General features: G+C 54.6%; 1 protein-coding gene across 6 annotated transcripts in view; it reads left to right on the top strand.

Moving 5' to 3' along the window:
- MST1R (macrophage stimulating 1 receptor) overlaps positions 1-6,280 on the top strand; it is a 74,837-nt gene extending 68,557 nt beyond the window's left edge. For all 6 annotated transcript variants that reach the window (XM_007052683.4, XM_043551380.1, XM_037904486.2 and 3 more), the window contains 6 exons: positions 88-168; positions 1,808-1,989; positions 3,160-3,269; positions 3,909-4,074; positions 5,274-5,410; positions 5,795-6,280. In XM_007052683.4, coding sequence (XP_007052745.2) covers positions 88-168; positions 1,808-1,989; positions 3,160-3,269; positions 3,909-4,074; positions 5,274-5,410; positions 5,795-6,026 — 908 coding nt within the window. In that variant the 3' untranslated portion in view covers positions 6,027-6,280. The remainder of the gene's footprint in view (positions 1-87; positions 169-1,807; positions 1,990-3,159; positions 3,270-3,908; positions 4,075-5,273; positions 5,411-5,794) is intronic.
- Positions 6,281-21,903: the final 15,623 nt, after the last annotated feature.

Raw genomic sequence — 21,903 nt, forward strand, 5'->3', positions numbered from 1 at the left:
TCGGCTGGGGTCTGGAGCAAAGGGAAGCTCGGGGCATTCCTTGCTGCATGGCGGCTCTGTTCAGGGTGCCTATGTTTTCCCGGCCAGGGCATTTCGGGAGCGTGTACCATGGCATGTACAGAGATCTGGCAGAGAGGGAGATCCACTGTGCTGTCAAATCCCTGAACCGTGAGTGCCCTTCCCTCTGGCTCCTGGCCTGCTCTCCTGCAGGGGTTGCTTCTGCCATGCTCTAGGCGGTCCCTAATCCCCATCCCCTTTAGGGTGCCTCTGAGCCCTGCCTGCTTCCTGCGCTGGCCCTTCACTCGTGCCAGGCTGTTGGCCAAGGAGCAGGAGGTGAATGGAACGGGCACCCCACCTATCTGGGCTATGCCTGACTCTTGGGTGTCTTCAGGCCTTCCTCCTGTGCAGCTGCCAATGCCAGGGGCCAGGAAGCGTGTGTGCCCAGCCCCTGCTGTGCCTGGCTGGTGGCTGGATGTGGTGTCTCATGGAGTGGGCATAACCAGTGGTGAGCTGGAGCCAGTTCGCACCGCTTCGCTGGAACCAGTTGTTAAATTTAGAAGCCCTTTTAGAACCGGTTGTCCCCCGAGGGACAACCAGTTCTAAAAGGGCTTCTAAATTTAACAACCAGCCAAAAGTGGCGCCTTAAGCGCCGAGTCCTGGAGCACCCACAGGGAAAATTTTGAGGGTGCTACTGGCAGCTCCCTGCCCCGCCCCGCGCCTGGCCCCAGCTCACCTCCGCTCCGCTTCCGCCCCTGAGTTACGCTCCGCCCCGCTCTGCTTCTCCGCCCCCCCCCCCCCCCCCACTTCCCACCAATCAGCTGTTTGCGCGGGAAGCCTGGGAGGGCCGAGAAGCAGGCGGCAGCTTCGCCCTCAGGCCCAGGGAGACAGAGGTGAGCTGGGATGGGGGTGAGGGGGGGCGCAAGGAGGGCCGCCCGTGCAGCAGCAGGTAACCTGGGGTGGGGCAGGGGAACCGCTCCCCGCCCCAGCTCGCCTCCGCCTCCCTGGGTCTGAGTGTGAAGCCGCTGCCTGCTTCTCAGCCCTCCCAGGCTTCCCGCATGAACAGCTGATTCGTGGGAAGCCGGGGGGGGGTGAGCGGAGAAGCAGAGCAGGGCGGCATATTCAGGGGCGGAGGCGGAGCGGAGGTGAGCTGGGGCCGGGCGCGGGGCGGGGAGCTGCCAGTGGGTGCTCTGCACCCACCAAATTTTCCCCGTGGGTGCTCCAGCCCTGGAGCACCCAGGGAGTCGGCGCCTAAGGCACCACTTTTGATGTGATCATTGGGGGGAGCGTCTCCCCCACCCCCAGTTTTGCTACCCCGTCCCTAGGAGCCAGAGGGACCTGCCGGATGCTTCCTGGGAGCCGCCCCAGGTAAGCACCACCGGGACTCCCCACCTCGCCCCCAGGCAGGTCCCTCTGGCTCTTAGGGGCGGGGCGGGGAGCGCCCACTACGGTGGCCCACGAGACCCTCCTGCCTCGTTCCGGGGACAGTCAGGGGACAGAGGAGGGGGTGGATGGGACAGCGGTCCCAAGGGGGGGCTGTCAAGGAACGCGGAGGGTTGGATGGGGCAGGGGTCCTGGGCGGCAGGCGCGGGCCATGACCCCCTTGTGGGGTGAGGAGGGAACCGGTTGTTAAGATTTTGGCAGCTCATCACTGGGCGTAACACCTCTGTGATGTATCCACTGCTCTCCACCTCTGCTGCTCCTCACTGGGCTCTGACAGCCCAGGTTGCCCCATCCCCTGGGGCCCATCCCAGCATTGTGGCTCCTGGGCTGGTTAGCGCCCCAGCCCCATGGCTGTGCTCCGTCCCAGGGATCACCGATGTGGAGGAGGTGGAGGAATTCCTGAAGGAGGGGATTCTCATGAAGAGCTTCCATCACCCCCACATCCTGTCGCTGGTGGGTGTCTGCCTGCCGTGCCAGGGATTGCCCCTGGTCGTGCTGCCCTACATGAAGCACGGAGACCTCCGGCACTTCATCCGCTCCAACAAACGGGTAAGTGCAGGCCAGCCGCCCTCCCTGCTCAGGGGCTGGGCAAAGGCAGGGTCATGCTGGCTTGGGGCTCCCTGCCTGCAGCCTAGAGGAGAAGGGGTAACCCCCGCTCCCAGAGCCAGACCCCATGCAGCTCCCTGCCTAGCCAGCCTGTGCTCTCCGCACTGGCCCAGGCGCCCTACCCTGGCCGCAGCGGGCAGGGGCCAGCAGATGGGGCCAGGCAGCACCATGGCCATTGGGTTTCCAGGAGCTGCCAGACATGTCAGCTGGGCTGAAGCTGCTGCAGGGGCAGGGGGCGTTCCAGATCCTAGGGCCCCAGTGGGATAGGGGGTGCCTGGGTCTGGGGCGGGGGGTTGTGCTGCCTGTCGAATGGGCAGGAAGGTGAGATGGGGGCTAATGGACACCCAGGAGAGCCCAGCTGCCCCTCCTGCCAGCCAGCCACTAGTCTCCCCGGCCCCGAGGAGGCCGGGAGCCGGGGCAGTGAGTCCTGAGGGCACCAGGGTTGAGCCTCGCCCGTGTCCTCACGCTGTTCTCCCCAGGTTCTCTGGCCGGCAGGGCCACTTCACACGGGGAAGGCAAGGGGCTCACCTGGCTAGCAGAGGGTGCCCTGCATTCTCCTCCCCTAGCTCTGCCACTGCTCCTTTGTGCTGCCCTCCAGCCCCCCTGTTCTGCCACTGCCCCTCTATGCTGCCCTCCAGCCCCCCAGCTATTCCCCTGCAGCTCTACTGCTGCCTATCCACACCATACTCCAGTCTCCTCACCCTCGGCTATTTCCCTCCCCCACAGCTCTGCCACTGCCCCGCCCCGGGCTCTGCCACTGCCCCTCCACACTGCCCTGCAGCCCCCAGCTATTCCCTTCCTGCGCCCCCTACTCATCTCTGCCCGAGCAGCCCCCAGCCATGGCCAGGGGCAGGCTCAGCAGAAGGCCATGCTCCTGTGTCCTGTAGGGGTTGCCGTGGAGACGCTCTGAGCAGCGTTCTAGCGGTGTCTCCCGACAGCTGGCCGTGGGTGCTGCCCTGCCCAGCGCTCTGCCCTGGTCTCCCGGCTCCAGATGCAGGGGGACTGGGGGAGCTGGTGGTCGCAGGGCTCCAGCCATGGCAGTGCTGGGTAAGGGCTGAGCTGTGCCCAGGCACGAGGGATGGGCTGTACGTCTCCCTGCTCTTGTCTCCCCAGAACCCGACGGTGAAGGACCTGATCGGTTTCGGGCTGCAGGTGGCGCAGGGCATGGACTATCTGGCCCACATGAAGTTTGTGCACAGGGACCTGGCCGCCAGGAATTGCATGTGAGTGTGGCGGGCGGGTGTCCGGGGCCTGCGTGCCCGGCTGGGAGGTGCTGGGGCTGCCTTGCTAGCCTGGAGCACTCCCAAGCGCACTCCTCAGCATCCTCTTCACCGCAAGATGCTTCCCAACAGGATGCTCTGCCCAGGCACACTGGCCTCGGGAGCTCAAGGCACTGCCCCCTCTGTGCTGGCTGAGCCTTGGGCCGGTGGGTACAGGGGCCTGGCACTGCCCCCTTGGTGCCAGCTGAGCCCAGGGCTGGTGGGTACCAGAGCCTGGCACTGCTCCCTCTGTGCCAGCTGAGCCCGGGACTGGTGGGTACAGGGACCTGGCATGCCCGCTCGGTGCTGGCTGAGCTTGGGCAGCAGCAGGGCGAGTGTCAATCAAACTGCCTCAGAGGGAACTCTGCTATTAGGAGAATGGGGTTTGTGGCCCAGGAGCAGTCACTTTGCCAGCTGGGAGGGTGGACGCGTTGCCCTGGGGGCTGCTCTGAGACCTGCCAATCTGTGTGCCAGTGGCCCCTGAGTGCCCACCCCATGGATTTGGGCCCAGATATCTGGGGGCTGGAGATAAGTGGCTCTGAACGCCAGGCTCCTGGAGCTGTGCCACCAGCTCAGCTGGCATTCCTTGTTCGTGCCTTGCAGGCTGGACCAGACGTTCACGGTGAAGGTGGCGGATTTCGGCCTGGCCCGGGATGTCTTTGATAAGGAGTATTACAGTATCCGGCAGCACCGTCAGGCCAAGCTGCCCGTCAAGTGGATGGCGCTCGAGAGCCTGCAGATCCAGAAATTCACCACCAAGTCGGATGTGGTGAGTGCGGGGAAGGGGTTGGCTGTGTGGGGGGCTAGTGCATTGCCTGTGCCCATGCCACGCCCACTGGGGGGCGCCCAGGAGCAGGGTGGCTATGGCAAGTGATCGCAGAATGGCCCTAACTGGCTCCCAGCTGCTCCAACTCCAGGAAAGAGCTCTGCTCTCCTCTTCATAGAATATCAGGGTTGGAAGGGACCTCAGGAGGTCATCTAGTCCAACCCCCCCTGCTCAAAGCAGGACCAATCCCCAACTAAATCATCCCAGCCAGGGCTTTGTCAAGCCAGACCTTAAAAACCTCTAAGGAAGGAGATTCCACCACCTCCCTAGGTAATCCGCCTCCGGCTGGACCCTGCCTCCCACCTACCCCCCACCAGGCACCCCGGGCGCATGGCTGACGGAACCAGGGTTAGTGGCTGGCCCGCACATGGTGTTACATGCCCACCTTGGCACATGGGGCTTTGGAAGTTTAGACCCGTTACGTGTGGCTTTCCCTTTCCCAGCAGCCTGCCCCCTGGCTGTGCTGTGCCAGGTGAGCAGAACCCTGCCAGCCAGCGTGACTGGCACAAAGCAGCACTCGCTGAGCACTTGGCCTCCAGCTGAGCTTCCTTGGCTGCACTACAGGGGTCTCGGTGTCTCCTACCACTGTGTGAGGGAGGGGAGAGCCCAGCCCAGGCAGAGCCCGTTCCTAGGGGTCAGAGCCCGGCAGGGGAGAGTGTGGCCCGGGGGTCAGTGTGTGGCCCAGGGAGAGCGTGGCCCGGGCGTCAGAGCCCGGCAGGGGAGAGCGCAGCCTGAGGGTCAGAGCCCGGTGCCAACAGACACCACTCCTGATGTTGCTGACCCAGGCAGGTCCGTGTCCTCGCTGGCCCATGCTGGGCCTACGTGGGGCCTCAAAACATGGCTCTCCGGCAGGTTGGGTAGCCAGAGTTAAAGAGCTGGGAGAGGAGCGGGGATGAAGCTGTCCCCTTGCTGGTGGAGACCAGACACCTGATAGGGCAGATTCTCCCACACCTGCTACTGCGGGCACTGCCCACGCCAGGCCCCTGGGCTGGGTCCCCTCAGGCAGTGCTCACATGTGCGGTGGGAGACTCTGGGGGACCGTGTGGGGTGGTTGTGTGCCACTGGCCTAGAGGACGCCAAGCATTTCCGGCCCTGCCGCATGCACGGTGCTGCTAGAATGACCCCCGTTCTCTCTGGCACAGTGGTCCTTCGGGGTCCTCCTGTGGGAGCTGCTGACACGTGGGGCCCCACCGTACCCTGAGGTGGATCCCTACGACATAACGTCCTACCTGCTGAGCGGCCGGCGCCTGCCGCAGCCCGAGTACTGCCCGGACTCGCTGTGAGTGTCGTGCCCTCCTCCTCCTCACGGGGGGTGGCCCAGGGCCCCTTGGGGACCTTCTCCCCCCACAACCCCGCTCCCTCCTGCATCCCCCACATCAACCCCACATATCCCAGCTCCCAAACTTCTGCCTGCCAGCCCCCCCAGTGAGCAGTGCCCGGCCTGGCGCCCCCCAGAGCCTCCTCATCCCCTCATGCAGGACATCCCCTTTGAGCTCCCCTTCCCTGGTATGTGGGGTGCAGGGGGCCCAGCATGGGGGAATTTGGGAGGGTTTGGCACATGGGGATCAGGTGGGGGAGCGGGAGGTGGTCCAGTGCTGGTGTCCGGCTGAGCTCCCTGCCCCTGGGCCTGTCCCGACTCTAACGGGCTCTCTTGTCGGGGCAGGTATGCGGTGATGCTGAGCTGCTGGGCTCCAAGCCCCGAGGAGCGCCCCACCTTCTTCACCCTGATCGGGGAGGTGGAGTGCATCATGGCCTCCCTGAAGGGCGAGCACTACATCAACCTGAGTGCCCCCTACGTCAACCTGGAGCCCGGCCCATCCAGCCCGCCGGTGCCTGACTCCGAGGACGAGCTGGCCTCCAGCGGGGAGGAGGGTGAAGCAGCCGCCACATGTTAGGGGGCGCTCTCTGCCCTGTGGGGCACCAGGAACACAGTCAGAGCTGGCTGGGGAGACCTGGGCTGGGCAGCATGTCAGGGGGCTGTGTCGACGCGATGGGAAGAGGTGCCAGCGCCCGGCTGGGCTCCCATTGGCACTGCCCGGCTGGGGTGTTGGAACGGGGATGTTGACCACTGTTGTTTTTCTACCTGATATTTATTGTGTAGCGAAGAGATACAGGGACTATTTTAATACAAAGGAAACGTCAAAACCAACCAGTTCTGGGGCTTGAATCACAAAGTTTTGATTTGGGGGAAGCTTTGGAATTTTGGCTCTTTGTCCTGATTCCATGGGGGCTTGTCCAAAGGGGTGGATGGAAATTCGGCTCCCACACGGCGCTGGGGCAGCTAGGCCTGGCTGTCACGCTGCGTCCTCAGCAGGGCGCAGAAGTGCGGGCAACCCTCCCTCCCAGTGCCACCCACAGGCCACACGGAGCCAGGGCCTAGGAGCATCCTGTGACTGAGTCTGGGGATATTGGAATTGTTTGTCCTGGTTCTAGGCCTGGTGCCCCACACGGCTACTGGTGCTGTCTGGGCTGAGGGGAGGGCCCAGTGGCTAGGGGTGCGGCGATAGGGGCTGGCACCAGCGGGGCACGCCCTGGTGCTGGAAAGCTCTCTGCCCCCACTAGGAGCCAGGCGTGTGTGGGGCAGGGCCCTGGGGCACAGGGCATGACCTCTCACACACAATCCTGGCACGAACTGCCCGTCTGCACCTAGCTGGGTTCATGGCCCTGCCGGCTCAAGGACTGGACGTCCCTTCCGCTGTCTCATCCCCTGCCCCAGCCCTGCCCTGGTGGGCACCCTCCGGAGCAGAGGGGAATTCAGTGTCCGTGGCCAGTTTGTCCAGCCTGGCCTGGCCCTGGGGCTTTCCCTGAGATCGTGGCAATGGCACCGAGCTGGCAGTGTGAGGGCAGGGGCAGAGGCAACACAATGCTGGGCAAAGCTGGGTGCCAGGACACTGTTGGACCACGTACACCCTCCCCTTTCTAGGGCATGTCCCTCAAATGCCAGCGGTATCCCTGTGGTGCCCAGAGAGGGGCTGCGGCAGGGGAACTATGTCCCAGAGCTCGAGGTTCCTCGCCCCTGATCTCCTCCTGGAGCCGGGGCAAGCCGGCAGGGGTAACATCCCTAGGGAGTGCCAGGCAGGGACAACCCCTTGCTCAACTCCTCACCAGCCACTACACGGGACCCACCTTTCCACAGCGCTGGGCTAGGGCTGGCTTCGCAGGGGGCAGGGCTCAGGCCCTAGAGAGGGAACTGGCCAGCCCAGACTCTACCTGCACACCTGGCAGCAGCGTGATGTCGTGGCAATGACGCATCGCCCTCCTGCTGCTGGCACCCAGCCCCTTGGGCAGCCCCAGCCTGCTCTGGGTTTGCATTGGCCTGTGGGGCAGGAGGGAGGGGCCCTATCTCCAGAAGTGTGAGACCGCACTGGCTGTGGGGTGTTGTTATTCCCACAGGCACAGGGGTGTGGACAGTGAGGCCACATGCTCTGCCCTGCAGCCCCTGTCCCAGCAGGGTTGCTCCTCAGCACCCAGCCTCCTCCCTGGCACAGTGCGGGGGGCGCTGGCCCCCTGCCCTGTCCCAGAGGGCCCCCTCCCCCCCCTCCATTGGCCTGCTAGGGGTGTGAGGGAGAGAGAACTGGCCTGCAGTAACTGAAGGATTGAAGGGGCAGCCAGCTGTTCAGTGCAGGAGATGGGCTGGCCGGACAGGGCCCAAGGATTCTACCAGTCACACACATGCACACACCCACCCTGGGCTCCTACCCGGTGCTGTGCCAGAGATTGGATTCTCCTCCCCCTCTCCCGGGGCCCAACCCAATCCTGTGCCAGGGACTGGATCTTCACGGTAAGAAAGGTAAGCAGCAGGATACGGACCCTGGACTTCAGGAAAGCAGACTTCGACTCCCTCAGGGAGCGGATGGGTAGGATCCCCTGGGGGACTAACATGAAGGGGAAAGGAGTCCAGGAGAGCTGGCTGTATTTCAAGGAATCCCTGTTGAGGTTACAGGGACAAACCATCCCAATGAGTCGAAAGAATAGTAAATATGGCAGGCGACCAGCTTGGCTTAACGGTGAAATCCTAGCGGATCTTAAACATAAAAAAGAAGCTTACAAGAAGTGGAAGGTTGGACATATGACCAGGGAAGAGTATAAAAATATTGCTCGGGCATGTAGGAATGAAATCAGGAGGGCCAAATAGCACCTGGAGTTGCAGCTAGCAAGAGATGTCAAGAGTAACAAGAAGGGTTTCTTCAGGTATGTTGGCAACAAGAAGAAAGCCAAGGAAAGTGTGGGCCCCTTACTGAATGAGGGGGGCAACCTAGTGACAGAGGATGTGGAAAAAGCTAATGTGCTCAATGCTTTTTTTGCCTCTGTCTTCACTAACAAGGACAGCTCCCAGGCTGCTGCGCTGGGCATCACAACATGGGGAGTAGATGGCCAGCCCTCTGTGGAGAAAGAAGTGGTTAGGGACTATTTAGAAAAGCTGGACGTGCACAAGTCTATGGGGCCGGACGAGTTGCATCCGAGAGTGCTAAAGGAATTGGCGGATGTGATTGCAGAGCCATTGGCCATTATCTTTGAAAACTCATGGCGAACGGGGGAAGTCCCAGATGACTGGAAAAAGGCTAATGTAGTGCCAATCTTTAAAAAAGGGAAGAAGGAGGATCCTGGGAACTACAGGCCAGTCAGCCTCACCTCAGTCCCCGGAAAAATCATGGAGCAGGTCCTCAAGGAATCAATCCTGAAGCACTTAGAGGAGAGGAAAGTGATCAGGAACAGTCAGCATGGATTCACCAAGGGTAGGTCATGCCTGACTAATCTAATAGCCTTCTATGATGAGATTACTGATTCTGTGGATGAAGGGAAAGCAGTGGATGTATTGTTTCTTGACTTTAGCAAAGCTTTTGATACGGTCTCCCACAGTATTCTTGTCAGCAAGTTAAAGAAGTATGGGCTGGATGAATGCACTATAAGGTGGGTAGAAAGCTGGCTAGATTGTCGGGCTCAACGGGTAGTGATCAATGGCTCCATGTCTAGTTGGCAGCCGGTGTCAAGTGGAGTGCCCCAGGGGTCGGTCCTGGGGCCGGTTTTGTTTAATATCTTCATAAATGATCTGGAGGATGGTGTGGATTGCACTCTCAGCACATTTGTGGATGATACTAAACTGGGAGGAGTGGTAGATACGCTGGAGGGCAGGGATAGGATACAGAGGGACCTAGACAAATCGGAGGATTGGGCCAAAAGAAACCTGATGCGGTTCAATAAGGTTAAGTGCAGGGTCCTGCACTTAGGACGGAAGAACCCAATGCACAGCTACAGACTAGGGACCGAATGGCTAGGCAGCAGTTCTGCGGAAAAGGACCTAGGGGTTACAGTGGACGAGAAGCTGGATATGAGTCAGCAGTGTGCCCTTGTTGCCAAGAAGGCCAATGGCATTTTGGGATGTATAAGTAGGGGCATAGCGAGCAGATCGAGGGACGTGATCGTTCCCCTCTATTCGACATTGGTGAGGCCTCATCTGGAGTACTGTGTCCAGTTTTGGGCCCCACACTACAAGAAGGACGTGGATAAATTGGAGAGAGTCCAGCGAAGGGCAACAAAAATGATTAGGGGGTCTGGAACACATGACTTATGAGGAGAGGCTGAGGGAACTGGGATTGTTTAGTCTGCGGAAGAGAAGAATGAGGGGGGATTTGATAGCTGCTTTCAACTACCTGAGAGGTGGTTCCAGAGAGGATGGTTCTAGACTATTCTCAGTGGTAGAAGAGGACAGGACAAGGAGTAATGGTCTCAAGTTGCAGTGGGGGAGGTTTAGGTTGGATATTAGGAAAAACTTTTTCACTAAGAGGGTGGTGAAACACTGGAATGCGTTACCTAGGGAGGTGGTAGAATCTCCTTCCTTGGAAGTTTTTAAGGTCAGGCTTGACAAAGCCTTGGCTGGGATGATTTGATTGGGGATTGGTCCTGCTTTGAGCAGGGGGTTGGACTAGATGACCTCCTGAGGTCCCTTCCAACCCTGATATTCTATGATTCTATGATTCACGTTCTGGAGCCCTCAGCTGGGGCCACAGGGAAGGGGGCGGGCACTGTCCCCCCACCCTGAGTGCCAGGTCCACTCGCAGCCACTGCAGCATAGGTGGTGCCCCACTCTCAGAGCCAGGCCATGCTGGGTGGGAGCCTGTGGCAAAGCGGCAAGTGCCACGCAGTCCGTTGTTTCTCAGACTCTCCTGCAGTTGCCACTCTCAGAACTGGCACGATGGGGCTGCCCCCAGCCAACACTCCAGTGCTGAGCCCTACAGCTAGCAGCCCCTAGCGCTGGGAATGCCATGCAGTGCCTAGGGTGGCAGATCTGCCCAGCTGGGCCAAATCTGAGCAGCGCAGGGGCAGCCCATGGCCATGCTGTCTAGGCAGGCTGCTTTATCTTGAGCTGCCTCTGCCTGCTGCTCCGGCTCTGGCCCATGGCCCCTCTCGCCCCCATGGCCAGGGCTCAGGCCTGCAGAGGGCACTGTTGGGGCAGATGGGAAGGGTGGACAGCAGGGCCCCCACCTGCAGGGGTTTGTGCCCAGGGCAGAGCAACAGTGGTTGCAACAATGATCTGTACAGTCACAGTTTATGTCAATAACGTCACACCCCCAATGCACAATTGATGCAGGAAGGGATGATGCAAACATCACTGACTGCATCCCAAGAGTTCCCCATCCTTGGTTCTGTCTTACTACAGCTAGTATTCGTGTATAACAGAAATGGTTTATTCAAGTTCTGTTCAATAACATGACTGAATCTCTTTACAAACTCAAGGCAAAACTTGGTTAGAACAATAGTGGATTGGATCTGCTCTTGCAGCATGGTTCCTGTATGTTTTGTATGATTTTGCCAAGAGCTAAAGTACATAGCTACTTTATCCATACAAGCTCTGGCAAATGTTTGGAACCCATTTAATATCAAGACAATGTAGATATTAACGTTATTCATAGTATAGGAATCTTGACATTTAGCTGTGAAAGCAATATGGTAGTGTGCCTTAGTTTCCCTTTTCATACAGTATATCCGGTCTGGAATGTCTTTTCCCCTGTGAAAAGTTCCAGTGCTGTTTACAGGTATTAACTGTGAAACTTCAGTATAACAAGGCCTTTTAAGAAAGTGTATTCCTTTTAACATGTTCAAGGGTTTTTTCCAAAGATTAGGCACATTGTACATTTTTACAGTTCTTGGTAATAGCAACACATTAGTTACAAAAATTACCATTAGCAATAACAAATTCATTGCAAGTGTCCATTTTTGTCATGCCACGCCTTTGGCTTAATAAAAATTGGGGTTTGGGCATTTTAGGGTTACTGTATGTCTTCCCTCTGCAAAATCAAGTTCTTTTTTCCTTCCTTGTCCTGAAGGATCAAACCTTGATCCTTCTTGCTTAACAGAATTCACTGGCTGATTGGCTGTGCTCTCTTTGCTAATAGCTATCAGCAAATCTTTCTTCCCCCAGTCAGTCAGGTAATTTGCATCAATGCAAACACTAGCTTTTAAATTCTCAGCTGCTACCAATTTCAAGGCTGGACGCTCATTTTCCCCTTCAGCAGGATTGGGTTCTTCCCCCCCCCCCCCCCCCCCCCCACCACACCTTTTTTCTAGAAGGTTGAAAACTGAAACTTCCTGCTTACAGGAATTCCTTTGCTGGCTAGAAGAAAAGGAGTACTTGTGGCACCTTTAGAGACTAACAAATTTATTTGAGCATAAGCTTTCATGAGCTACAGCTCACTTCATCGGATGCATGCTGACTAGGTGTGTTTACCAACTGCAGACCCTCTGTGCTTTGAACATCTACACAGATGATCTTCTGCCTGCTTGCTTGTGACCCCCAGCAACTTAGAGACTGGATTCTGTTTTAAAGCGATACCACACCAATTCAAAGTACCTAAGGGTGAGAGTTTGCTTGCTTTCCCCTGCCTCCTTGAGCATTCAGCCATAAAATGGTTCTGCTCTGAAACACCAGTAACCAAATCTGTCCTCACACCCTGAAGCACAGACTGCTCACTTAAAGAATTAGCATGGAGACCTTCCTGTTCCAACAGCATTGTCTTTCCAACAAACTGGTTAAGCACAGCCACTTGATTATAGGGCTGTCCAAATTTCCTAACAATTTTTATGCCATCTGAAGCCTTCTCAGAGCTATCCACACTGGATCTTTCCAAAGCAAAGTCAATGAATTCCTTCCTAGCAGAAAATTTCTGGCTATCAGGAACTGAAACTTCCTTGATTAAATCACTTCCACGCCCTTTAGCTACAGCGAACTGCTTACAAAGACTACCCTGAAAATTTTTCTCTTCAGGAATCTTTCTAAGCACCAATGTACCTTTACCTTGCTCCACAGAAGCATTGCTCTGCTGAGCCACTACCAGCTTCTGAGATTCACTTACATCCAGAATCACCTCTGGCCCATCAGGCGGATTCTTACACAATCCCCTTTCAGGCAAACTTATAGACTCACTAGATAAAAGGTTAGAAGCATTCTTCTTCCCTTTGCCACACATACATTCAGGAATCTTTTCCTTGCTACAAGTTTCCACACCGTCCGTAAGTAACACAATCAAATCACCTTTATGCTATTTTGCTAGGACACTAACTGGATGCAACCTAGTTACAGTACCATTCTTTCTAGCAGACACAGACGTAGGACCATTCCCTTCCTGGGCTTTAGTTGAATCCAGAACCAACTCTGAGACAACTGCACTACCCTCAACCATCACAGGCTGAAAGACACCTTTTGTCTGCTCCACTGACAAAGAAGAGCTCGAGAAACCTTCCCCTTTTACAGACACACAGCTTGGGATCTCATTTTCCTTGTCCCAGCACACACGGCTGTTCACAGACAACTGCTTGGAGACCGGGGTAACTCCCTCCATGGGCAAGTCATTACTCCTAACAGACACAGGTACATTTCCTTTACTTTCACAGTTCTCCACACAGGTAACAGGTAAGGTATAGGACACTCATTTTCCACTATCCTTGCCTTCCCAAACGGCTGACTAGATAAAGCCCTCAGCCTAGGCAGCCTTGTGAGCTTATCCAAACTTTCCCTGCCTTTGTCTCCCTTGTCCCACCACGCAGGGCTGGTTACAGACAAATACTGGGATAGTGGGGCAGCTTTTTTACCAGGCACATTTCTACTCCCAACACACAAACTGCTGCTCTTCTCACTACATTGAGCTACTTCCAGCAAATCATTATTACCTTTTTCAGATTCACTTTTACAAGCTGTACTTGCCAATAATCCATCATCAAAAAATCTACCCTTTCCTTCCTCAGTTAGGGCTTTAACCTGACCATCCACTTTAATCTGCTCCCGAGAAACATTTTCCTGATCAAGTTTCAGAGTAGCAGCCGTGTTAGTCTGTATTCGCAAAAAGAAAAGGAGGACTTGTGGCACCTTAGAAACTAACAAATTTATTTGAGCATAAGCTTTCGTGAGCTTTTCCTGTGCTTGATCTAATTCCAGATTCACTTCTGAGACATTAGAGAGACATTTAGAAACTTCATTCACAGACAAACAGCTCTTTCCCTCAGACAAGCATTTGGAGAAACCCTCCCCGGGCAAATCATTGCCCATAATAGACATAATAGGTTTAAGATCATTCCTTTCCTGTGACTGGTTACCTGGACTGAACAAAGCTTTAATATCTTCCCCAATCAAAAGATCCTTAGGCAATAACTTCCTTACACCAGCTATGTACCATTACATCATGCTTAGTACCATTCCATTCAAGGTGGAGTCTGGCTAAAAGCATACTTACAGTTGTGACGAAGTGAGGGTTTCCTTGGTTTTTCCTTGTTCTTTTCAATGATTTGCATGCAGAAGGGGTGGGACTCAGTGTCCGTGGGTGTTACTGGTTTAACGAGGTGATGGGAGAGGGAGTTGTTGTTAGGACTGGCAATTGGACTTGGGACCCCAGCCAATGGCCTTGAGAATGAATACCCCAGCAACTGGTGACTGGGAGGCCCAGCTTGGAAGTCACAGCTGGTTCTGGCCAGTGCAAGGACAATGGGCTGTGAAGAGAGGATCCCGGTGACCTGACCAGTCAGTTCCAGCCAGAGGGGGACAGAAGAGAGGAGAGGAGGCCCATGGACAGAGGCGGGACTTGGGGGAGGTGATATCAGATACCCAGCTGGAAAGCATGGAGGGCTCAGGACTGGAGAGAGAGAGAGCAAGCAGAGCCCACCTGGATGCAAGAGAGATTTAGACATACTGTGCTGAGGGAGGCCAGGCCTGAGGGCCCTGAGAGTTTCTGATGCTGCATTCAGACGCTCAATAAACCCTCCTCTTTCATGCTGACTGAGAGTTGCTCTGGTCTAGAGATCAGGGTTGCATTATTCCCTCTGGGAGTGGAGGCTCTGGGGGTCCAGAGGGAGTGGACTCCCTGAGGGGGCCCACCGCGAGAGACAGGCATGCTAAAGGCTCTGAGAGGTGCGGTTCCAAGAGGCGGAGGGGCTTAACCCCTGAGAGAGAGTGGACCCCCGAGAAGGTCTGTCACACTGAAGGGGGTTCCCCCCAGGGACCGCATGGGGCCAAGAGTAGGCAAGACGTGTGAGTCGGTGACAACAGTAAATTCATATCAGGTAAGGGCTGTGCTCCTGCCTTCTGATTACTGGCCATTTACAGATCTCTCAGTTCTTGATTTGTAGCTTTCTTTTTAAAGCTTATCGCCTTTTCTGAACACAAATCTTCCAGGGCTTTTTTGTCAAGGCCCTCCTCATATGCTCTTTGCTCACCCATTGTAACTGCTTTTTAACCAACCAAACTCTCAATACCAAAATTCAAAATTTGGATAGTGTGGGGTTTTGATCCATAGCTTAATTGACCTGGATCTGTGGATCCAAGCACGACTACACCACTGTAACGATGCTGCCCTTGGTGGGACACAAATGAGAGTACCTATTCAGAACAAATTGCTTATAGCAGGGCAGTTACAGCTCAAGGCTGGGGTTTCTCCACCTTTAAGGCACACCAAACCAACCAGACAGAGAGGACTTTGGTTTACCCCACTGGCTAACCATAAGTCACACAAGCAATTCCCTTGGACACTCCAATTTCCCAGTATCACCACCAGTGCCACTCATGGGGACGAATGGTAATGAAAACCAATACCCTAGTAAAAGAAAAAAGGTTCTCTCGATCCCAAAGGACCAAGCCCCAGACCCAGGTCAATATACAAATCAGATCTTACCCACAAATTACACTGTTGCCAATCCTTTAGAATCTAAAATCTAAAGGTTTATTCATAAAAGGAAAAAGATATAGATGAGAGCTAGAACTGGTTAAATGGAATCAATTACATACAGTAATGGCAAAGTTCTTGGTTCAGGCTTGTAGCAGTGATAGAATAAACTGCAGGTTCAAATCAAGTCTCTGGAGCACATCCACTGCTGGGATCGGTCATTCAGTCTTTGGTTCAGAGCTTCAGTTTGTATCAAAGTTCGTCCAGAGGCAAGAAGCAGGATTGAAGACCAAATGGAGGGGTTTCCAGGGCCTTTTATATCCTCTCCATGCGGAAGGACACCCCTCAGTTCTTAGTGTGGAAATTACAGCAGCAAGATGGAGCCTGGAGTCACATGGGCAACTCCCATGTCCATGCATGACTCAGTTCTTTACAGGCTGACTCCATTGTTTACATGTTCCCAGGAAAACTTAGATGTGGATTGGCATCTCCCAATGTTCATTGTCAGTTAAGTGTTTCTTGATTGGGCACTTACTGAGAATGGTTCTTTCTCAAGAAGCTGACCAAATGCTTTATTGAGGCTACTTAGAATCAAAACACATTGAGATACAAGTACATAGCCAATATTCATAACTTCAACTACAAAAATGGTACATACATTCAGATAGCATAATCATAACCAGCAAATCATAACCTTTTCATGGACACCTCACACGACCACCTTTGTACAATATTTGCTGCAATTATATAACAGTGGTTGCAACAATGATCTATATGGTCACAGTTTATGTCAATAACGTCACAGAGGGTCTGGCTAGAGTGGGGAGGCCAGAGGCCCGGCCAGTGCGGGGTCTGGCCGGAGTGGGGAGGCCAGGGACACATCCGGTGGGGTCTCTGGCCTGAGTGGGGAGGCCAGGGGCCCAGCTGGGGAGGGGGGGATCTGGCTGGAGTGGGGAGGTCAGGGGTGTGGCTGGGGGGAGTCTGGCCTGAGTGGGGAGGCCAGGGGTCTGTCTGGGGGTCCTGGCCTACATAAACTCTAAAGTGTCCAGACAGGTGGTGTTACAAGGGGGCACATTGTGTGGCTGAAGGCTGGAGCAGGCGCCCAGAGCACTACATGGGCTGGGGTATGATCAGCATGGGCAGGGGTGAGCTGGGGTGGAAGGGCCCAGTGTGACAGTGCAGTGGGGTGGGGAATCAGGAGCAGCTGGCAGGGCTCCCCAATACTGGATTGTGCCATTGAAAGAGGGGCAGGTGAGTGAGTCTGCAGGGGCAAGGGAAGGCAGCCCCTGACTGGGCAGGGAGCAGATGGGCTGCCTGGGTATTAGAAGGGCACAGATTGCAGCAGAGCAGTCAATGCTCACAGCCGTCCCTGCAGAGCCTGGCTTGGCAGGGCACTCTGGGAGCTAGAGTCTCTGTGCTGCACTCTACCATACTGGCCTTGTGTATTGGATGGCACCACCTACTGGCCAGCCCTACACTGATGCTCAGAGCTATTCCACTGCTACCAGCAGAAGGAGCTCTCCTGTAGTTCAGGCCCCTGAGCTGCTGCTTGTCTCTCCTGCATTGGCTGCTCCCTGCCGCACCCATTTCCTAAGGGCTCACTGAGCCGCTTGGGCCGATCCGCAGTGGGCAGTTCCCTGCAGAGGTGCTGAACATTGGTGGGAAGTGCTAAGCCGGGGGGCGGGGGGGGAGCAAACTGAGGGTGGTGAAACACTGGAATGTGTTACCTAGGGAGGTAGTGGAATCTCCTTCCTTAGAGGTTTTTAAGGCCCGGCTTGACAAAGCTCTGGCTGGGATGATTTAGTTGGGGTTGGTCCTGCTTTGAGCAGGGGGTTGGACTAGATGACCTCCTGAGGTCTCTTCCAACCCTAATAGTCTATGATTCTATGAGGGAGAGACAGGGCTAGAGGGTGAGCATCTGGTGCACGGACACAGGAACAGGTAGGCTTCTGAATGCGCTGTTAGGCTAAGGCTGTGAAGCTTGTTCATGCTACAGGAGCCCTGCGGATGCTGCTCACAGCAAGCTGAGGCTACTGGAATCATCTTGTAAGCGAAGGGAGGCGCTGATGGTTTGCTTGGAGGACGGCTGCGAGGCGAGAGCATGCAGGGGCCTGGAGCCTGCTTTGTCCTGCTAACGGGTTTTATTCTGAGCACTGGTGTTGCGACAGGAAATAAGGACAAACAATGTGATGCGGGGACTCTTCTGTCTGGTGCACAGGAGTCAGACAGGCCTGGTGTGAAAAGGGAGGCCTGCAATCCTGTGCTGCTCCTCGCTAGTGCTACGTGGAGGCTCTGAAGTGAGCTGTGCTTGGCAGAGCTGGCTGCACACAAGAGCTCACTCCAGCGAGGGGCACCAAGGTCACTGCTGGCGTGGGGAGAGGGATTGGAACAACACAGCTGGGCGTGGCACTTTGGGGGCAGGGCACGGGCAGCAGCCTGGCACCTACCTCCTGAGAATCCAGGCCGGTCCTTTCCCTCCCTGGGCCTGAATCCAGAGCCCATTCCTGGGGCTCGGGAATCCAGGTCTGGTTCCTCTCCCAGTGCTGCTGAGTGGCAGGACTCTCACTAGCTGCTCTACCAGCCAGGCAGGAAGCTCAGGCTGCAGGGTTGGTTCGATGGGAACCTACCCACCTCCATGGTTAGAGCAGAGTACGGCTGAATGCCTTGCTGAGTCACAAGGTGTATCTGCCTTCTCTCAATGGGTCAGTTGTATAGCTGATGGTCCTTAATGGGCCATCAAGCAGCCTAGGCAGTGCTGACGCCACATTGTCTGGGGTGTCACCGAGAAGCATAGCACTAGTTTGAAATACAGACAGGATAGAGCCAATACTTATAACTTTAAATACAAAAATGATACATGAATACCAATAGCATACTCATAACCAGCAAATCATAACCTTTTCATAGACACCTCACACGACAACTTTTGTACAATATTTGCTGCAAATATATAACAGTGGTTGCAACAATGATCTATACGGTCACAACTTATATCAGTAACATCACAGCAGGGTGCGGCTGAAGATGCTAACTCCCCTACTTGGTTGCTTCACCCCTCATCCCCGTTTGTCATTACCGCAAGGGCTTGAGGGTTGAGTGGGGAGGGGGGTGCAGGGCGAGCTCTACAGTCAGATGGCATGTGGGAACCCCTGACCAGTCAGTTCTACATTGCTGGGATTTAATGATCTCTGGGCTGCTAAAACCCTCCAGCCCTGTGAACAATACTCTATCTGCTAGGGACAGGGTTGTAACCGGCTTCCTTCGCCAGTGCATCAGCCTAATGCAATGTACTCAGGACAGGAAGCACAAACAACCTCATTAATGTAACGAGCCCTGAAGCTTATGGAGGGGCTGATGGCAGTAGTGGCCCTAGCTGTTTCGATGCCCAGGTGGAAAAATGTTTTCAGTGCCCCCACCCTTCTCCGAGCAAAGAGCCACCCAAGCAAACCAAATCCAGCCCTCCTGCTGGCCAGTCAGCAGAGGGGGAAAAAAAAAGGAAAGCAGTGCAGTGACACGTGCCCCCTGGAAGTTGGCACCCAGCAGCGACGGCCCCCCAAGCTGGACCTGCCTGAAGGCTGCCCCATCCAGCACTTCCTCCTAGAAGCAACTGCACATGTATCACAAGGGGGAGAAGGTGCACATGTGGCTCTCAGCTGTGACGAATAGCCCTCTTAGCTGCCCCAGATGGGCAGCTCCCCAACCAATCAGTTATGGCTTAGAATCATAGAATGTCAGGGTTGGAAGGAACCTCAGGAGGTCATCAAGTCCAACCCCCTGCTCAAAGCAGGACCAATCCCCAACTAAATCATCCCAGCCAGGGCTTTGTCAAGCCTGACCTTAAAAACCACTAAGGAAGGAGGTTCCACCACCTCCCTAGGTAACCCATTCCACTGCTTCACCACCCTCCTAGAGAACAAGTTTTTCCTAATATCCAACCTAAATCTCCCACAGTGCAACTTGAGACCATTACTCCTTGTTCTGTTATCTGCTACCACTGAGAACAGTCTAGAGCCATCCTCTTTGGAACCCCCTTTCAGGTAGTTGAAAGCAGCTATCAAATCCCCCATCATTCTTCTCTTCTGCAGACTAAACAATACCAGTCCCCTCAGCCTCTCCTCATAAGTCATGTGCTCCAGCCCCCTAATCATTTTTGTTCCCTTCTGCAGGACTCTTTCCAATTTTTCGACATCCTTCTTATAGTGTGGGGCCCAAAACTGGACACGGTACTCCAGATGAGGCCTCACCAATGCCGAATAGAGGGGAATGATCACGTCCCTCGACCTGCTGGCAATGCCAAAATGCTGTTAACCTTCTTGGCAACAAGGGCACACTGTTGACTCATATCCAGCTTCTTGTCCACTGTAACCCCTAGGTCCTTTTCTGTAGAACTGCTGCCTAACCACTCGGTCCCTACTCTGTAGCAGCGAATGGGATTCTTCCATCCTAAGTGCAGGACTCTGCACTTGTCCTTCATAGATTCATAGATATTACAGTCAGAAGGGACCATTATGATCATCTAATCTGACCTCCTGCACAACGCAGGCCACAGAATCTCACCCACCCACTCCTGCGAAAAACCTCTCACCTATGTCTGAGCTATTGAAGTCCTCAAATCGTGGTTTAAAGTCTTCAAGGAGCCGAGAATCCTCCAGCAAGTGACCTGTGCCCCATGCTACAGAGGAAGGTGAAAAACCTCCAGGGCCTCTTCCAATCTGCCCTGGAGGAAAATTTCCTCCCGACCCCAAATATGTCGAACCTCATCAGATTTCTTTTGGCCCAATCCTCTAATTTGTCTAAGGCCCTCTGTATCCTATCCCTACCCTCCAGCATATCTACCACTCCTGCCAATTTAGTGTCATCTGCAAATGTGCTGAGGGTGCAATCCACGCCATCCTCCAGATCATTAATGAAGAAATTGAACAAAACTGGCCCCAGGACTGACCCTTGGGGCACTCCGCTTGATACCAGCTGCCAACTAGACATGGAGCCATTGATCACTACCCGTTGAGCCCGATGATCTAGACAGCTTTCTCTCCACCTTGTAATCCATTCATCCAGCCCATACTTCTTTAACTTGCTGGCAAGAATACTGTGGGAGACCATATCAAAAGCTTTGCTAAAGTCAAGGAACAACACGTCCACTGCTTTCCCCTCATCCACAGAGCCAGTTATCTCATCATAGAAGGCAATTAGGTTAGTCAGGCATGACTTTCCCTTGGTGAATCCATGCTGACTGTTCCTGATCACTTTCCTCTCCTCGAAGTGCTTAAAAATTGATTCTCTGAGGACCTGCTCCATGATTTTTCCAGGGACTGAGGTAAGGCTGACTGGCCTGTAGTTTCCTGGATCAACCTTCTTCCCTTTTTTAAAGATGGACACTACATTAGCCTTTTTCCAGTCATCTGGAACCTCCCCCAATCATCATGAGTTTTCAAAGATAATAGCCAATGGCTCTACAATCACATCCGCCAACTCCTTTAACACCCTCGGATGCAGCGCATCCAGCCCCATGGACTTGTGCTCATCCAGCTTTTCTAAATAGTCCTGAACCACTTCTTTCTCCACAGAGGGCTGGTCACCTCTGTGACGGTTTGGGTCACAGAAAACCCCTTGGGAACTGCCAACGGATGTGCTGAGAGTACTTCTAACCCATTTTCCCTGCTGGCTTGGGACTCCAGAACCTTGCCAGTTTGAGCCAGACACGCTAGTCTGTTACAAACCCAGACCCAGGTCTGAACCACATCCCCCAACAGCTGCAGGCTAAACTGAAAACAGCTTAAGAAGTGTTCCTGTCTCTAACACTCAGATGTCCAGCTCCCAATGGGATCCAAACCCCAGATAAATCTGTTTTACCCTGTATAAAGCTTATTCAGGGTAAACTCTTTAATTGTTCTCCCTCTGAACCTCTTTAGCCGTTGCTAAAGAAAACCTAAAAGATGCTTAAAAAGAGCAAAAAGCCTGGTATGATAAACATGCCAGAGAGCTTTCCTTCAAAGTAGGGGACCAGGTCATGGTCTTAAAGGTGCTCCAGGCCCACAAAATGGAAGTGTGATGGAAAGGGCCATTCACAGTCCAAGAGCGCCTGGGAGCTGTTAATTATCTGATAGCATTCCCCACCTCAAACCTAAAAGCCTAAGGTGTACCATATTAATTCTCTAAAGCCCTTTTATTCCAGAGAATTAAAGGTTTGTCAGTTTACAGCCCAGGGAGGAGATGACGTGGAGTGGCCTGAAGGTGTCTGCTACGAAGGGAAAGGTGATGGTGGCGTGAAAGAGGTGAACCTCTCCATGACCCTTGGGCATATGCAGCAACAGCAGATCAAGGAGCTGTGCACTAGCTACGCGCTGATGTTCTCGGCCACCCCAGGACTGACTGAACGGGCATACCACTCCATTGACACAGGTAATGCTCACCCAATTAGAGCCCAACCTTACCGGGTTTCTCCTCAAGCTAAAACTGCTATAGAACGGGAGATCCAGGATATGCTACAGGTGGGTGTAATCCGCCCCTCTGGCAGTGCATGGGCATCTCCAGTCCCCAAACCAGATGGGGAGATATGTTTTTGCATGGACTACTGTAAGCTGAATGCTGTAACTCGCCCAGACAACTATCCAGTGCCACTCAC

Source organism: Chelonia mydas, chromosome 7 (assembly GCF_015237465.2).
Source record: "Chelonia mydas isolate rCheMyd1 chromosome 7, rCheMyd1.pri.v2, whole genome shotgun sequence".
NCBI lineage: Eukaryota > Metazoa > Chordata > Testudines > Cheloniidae > Chelonia > Chelonia mydas.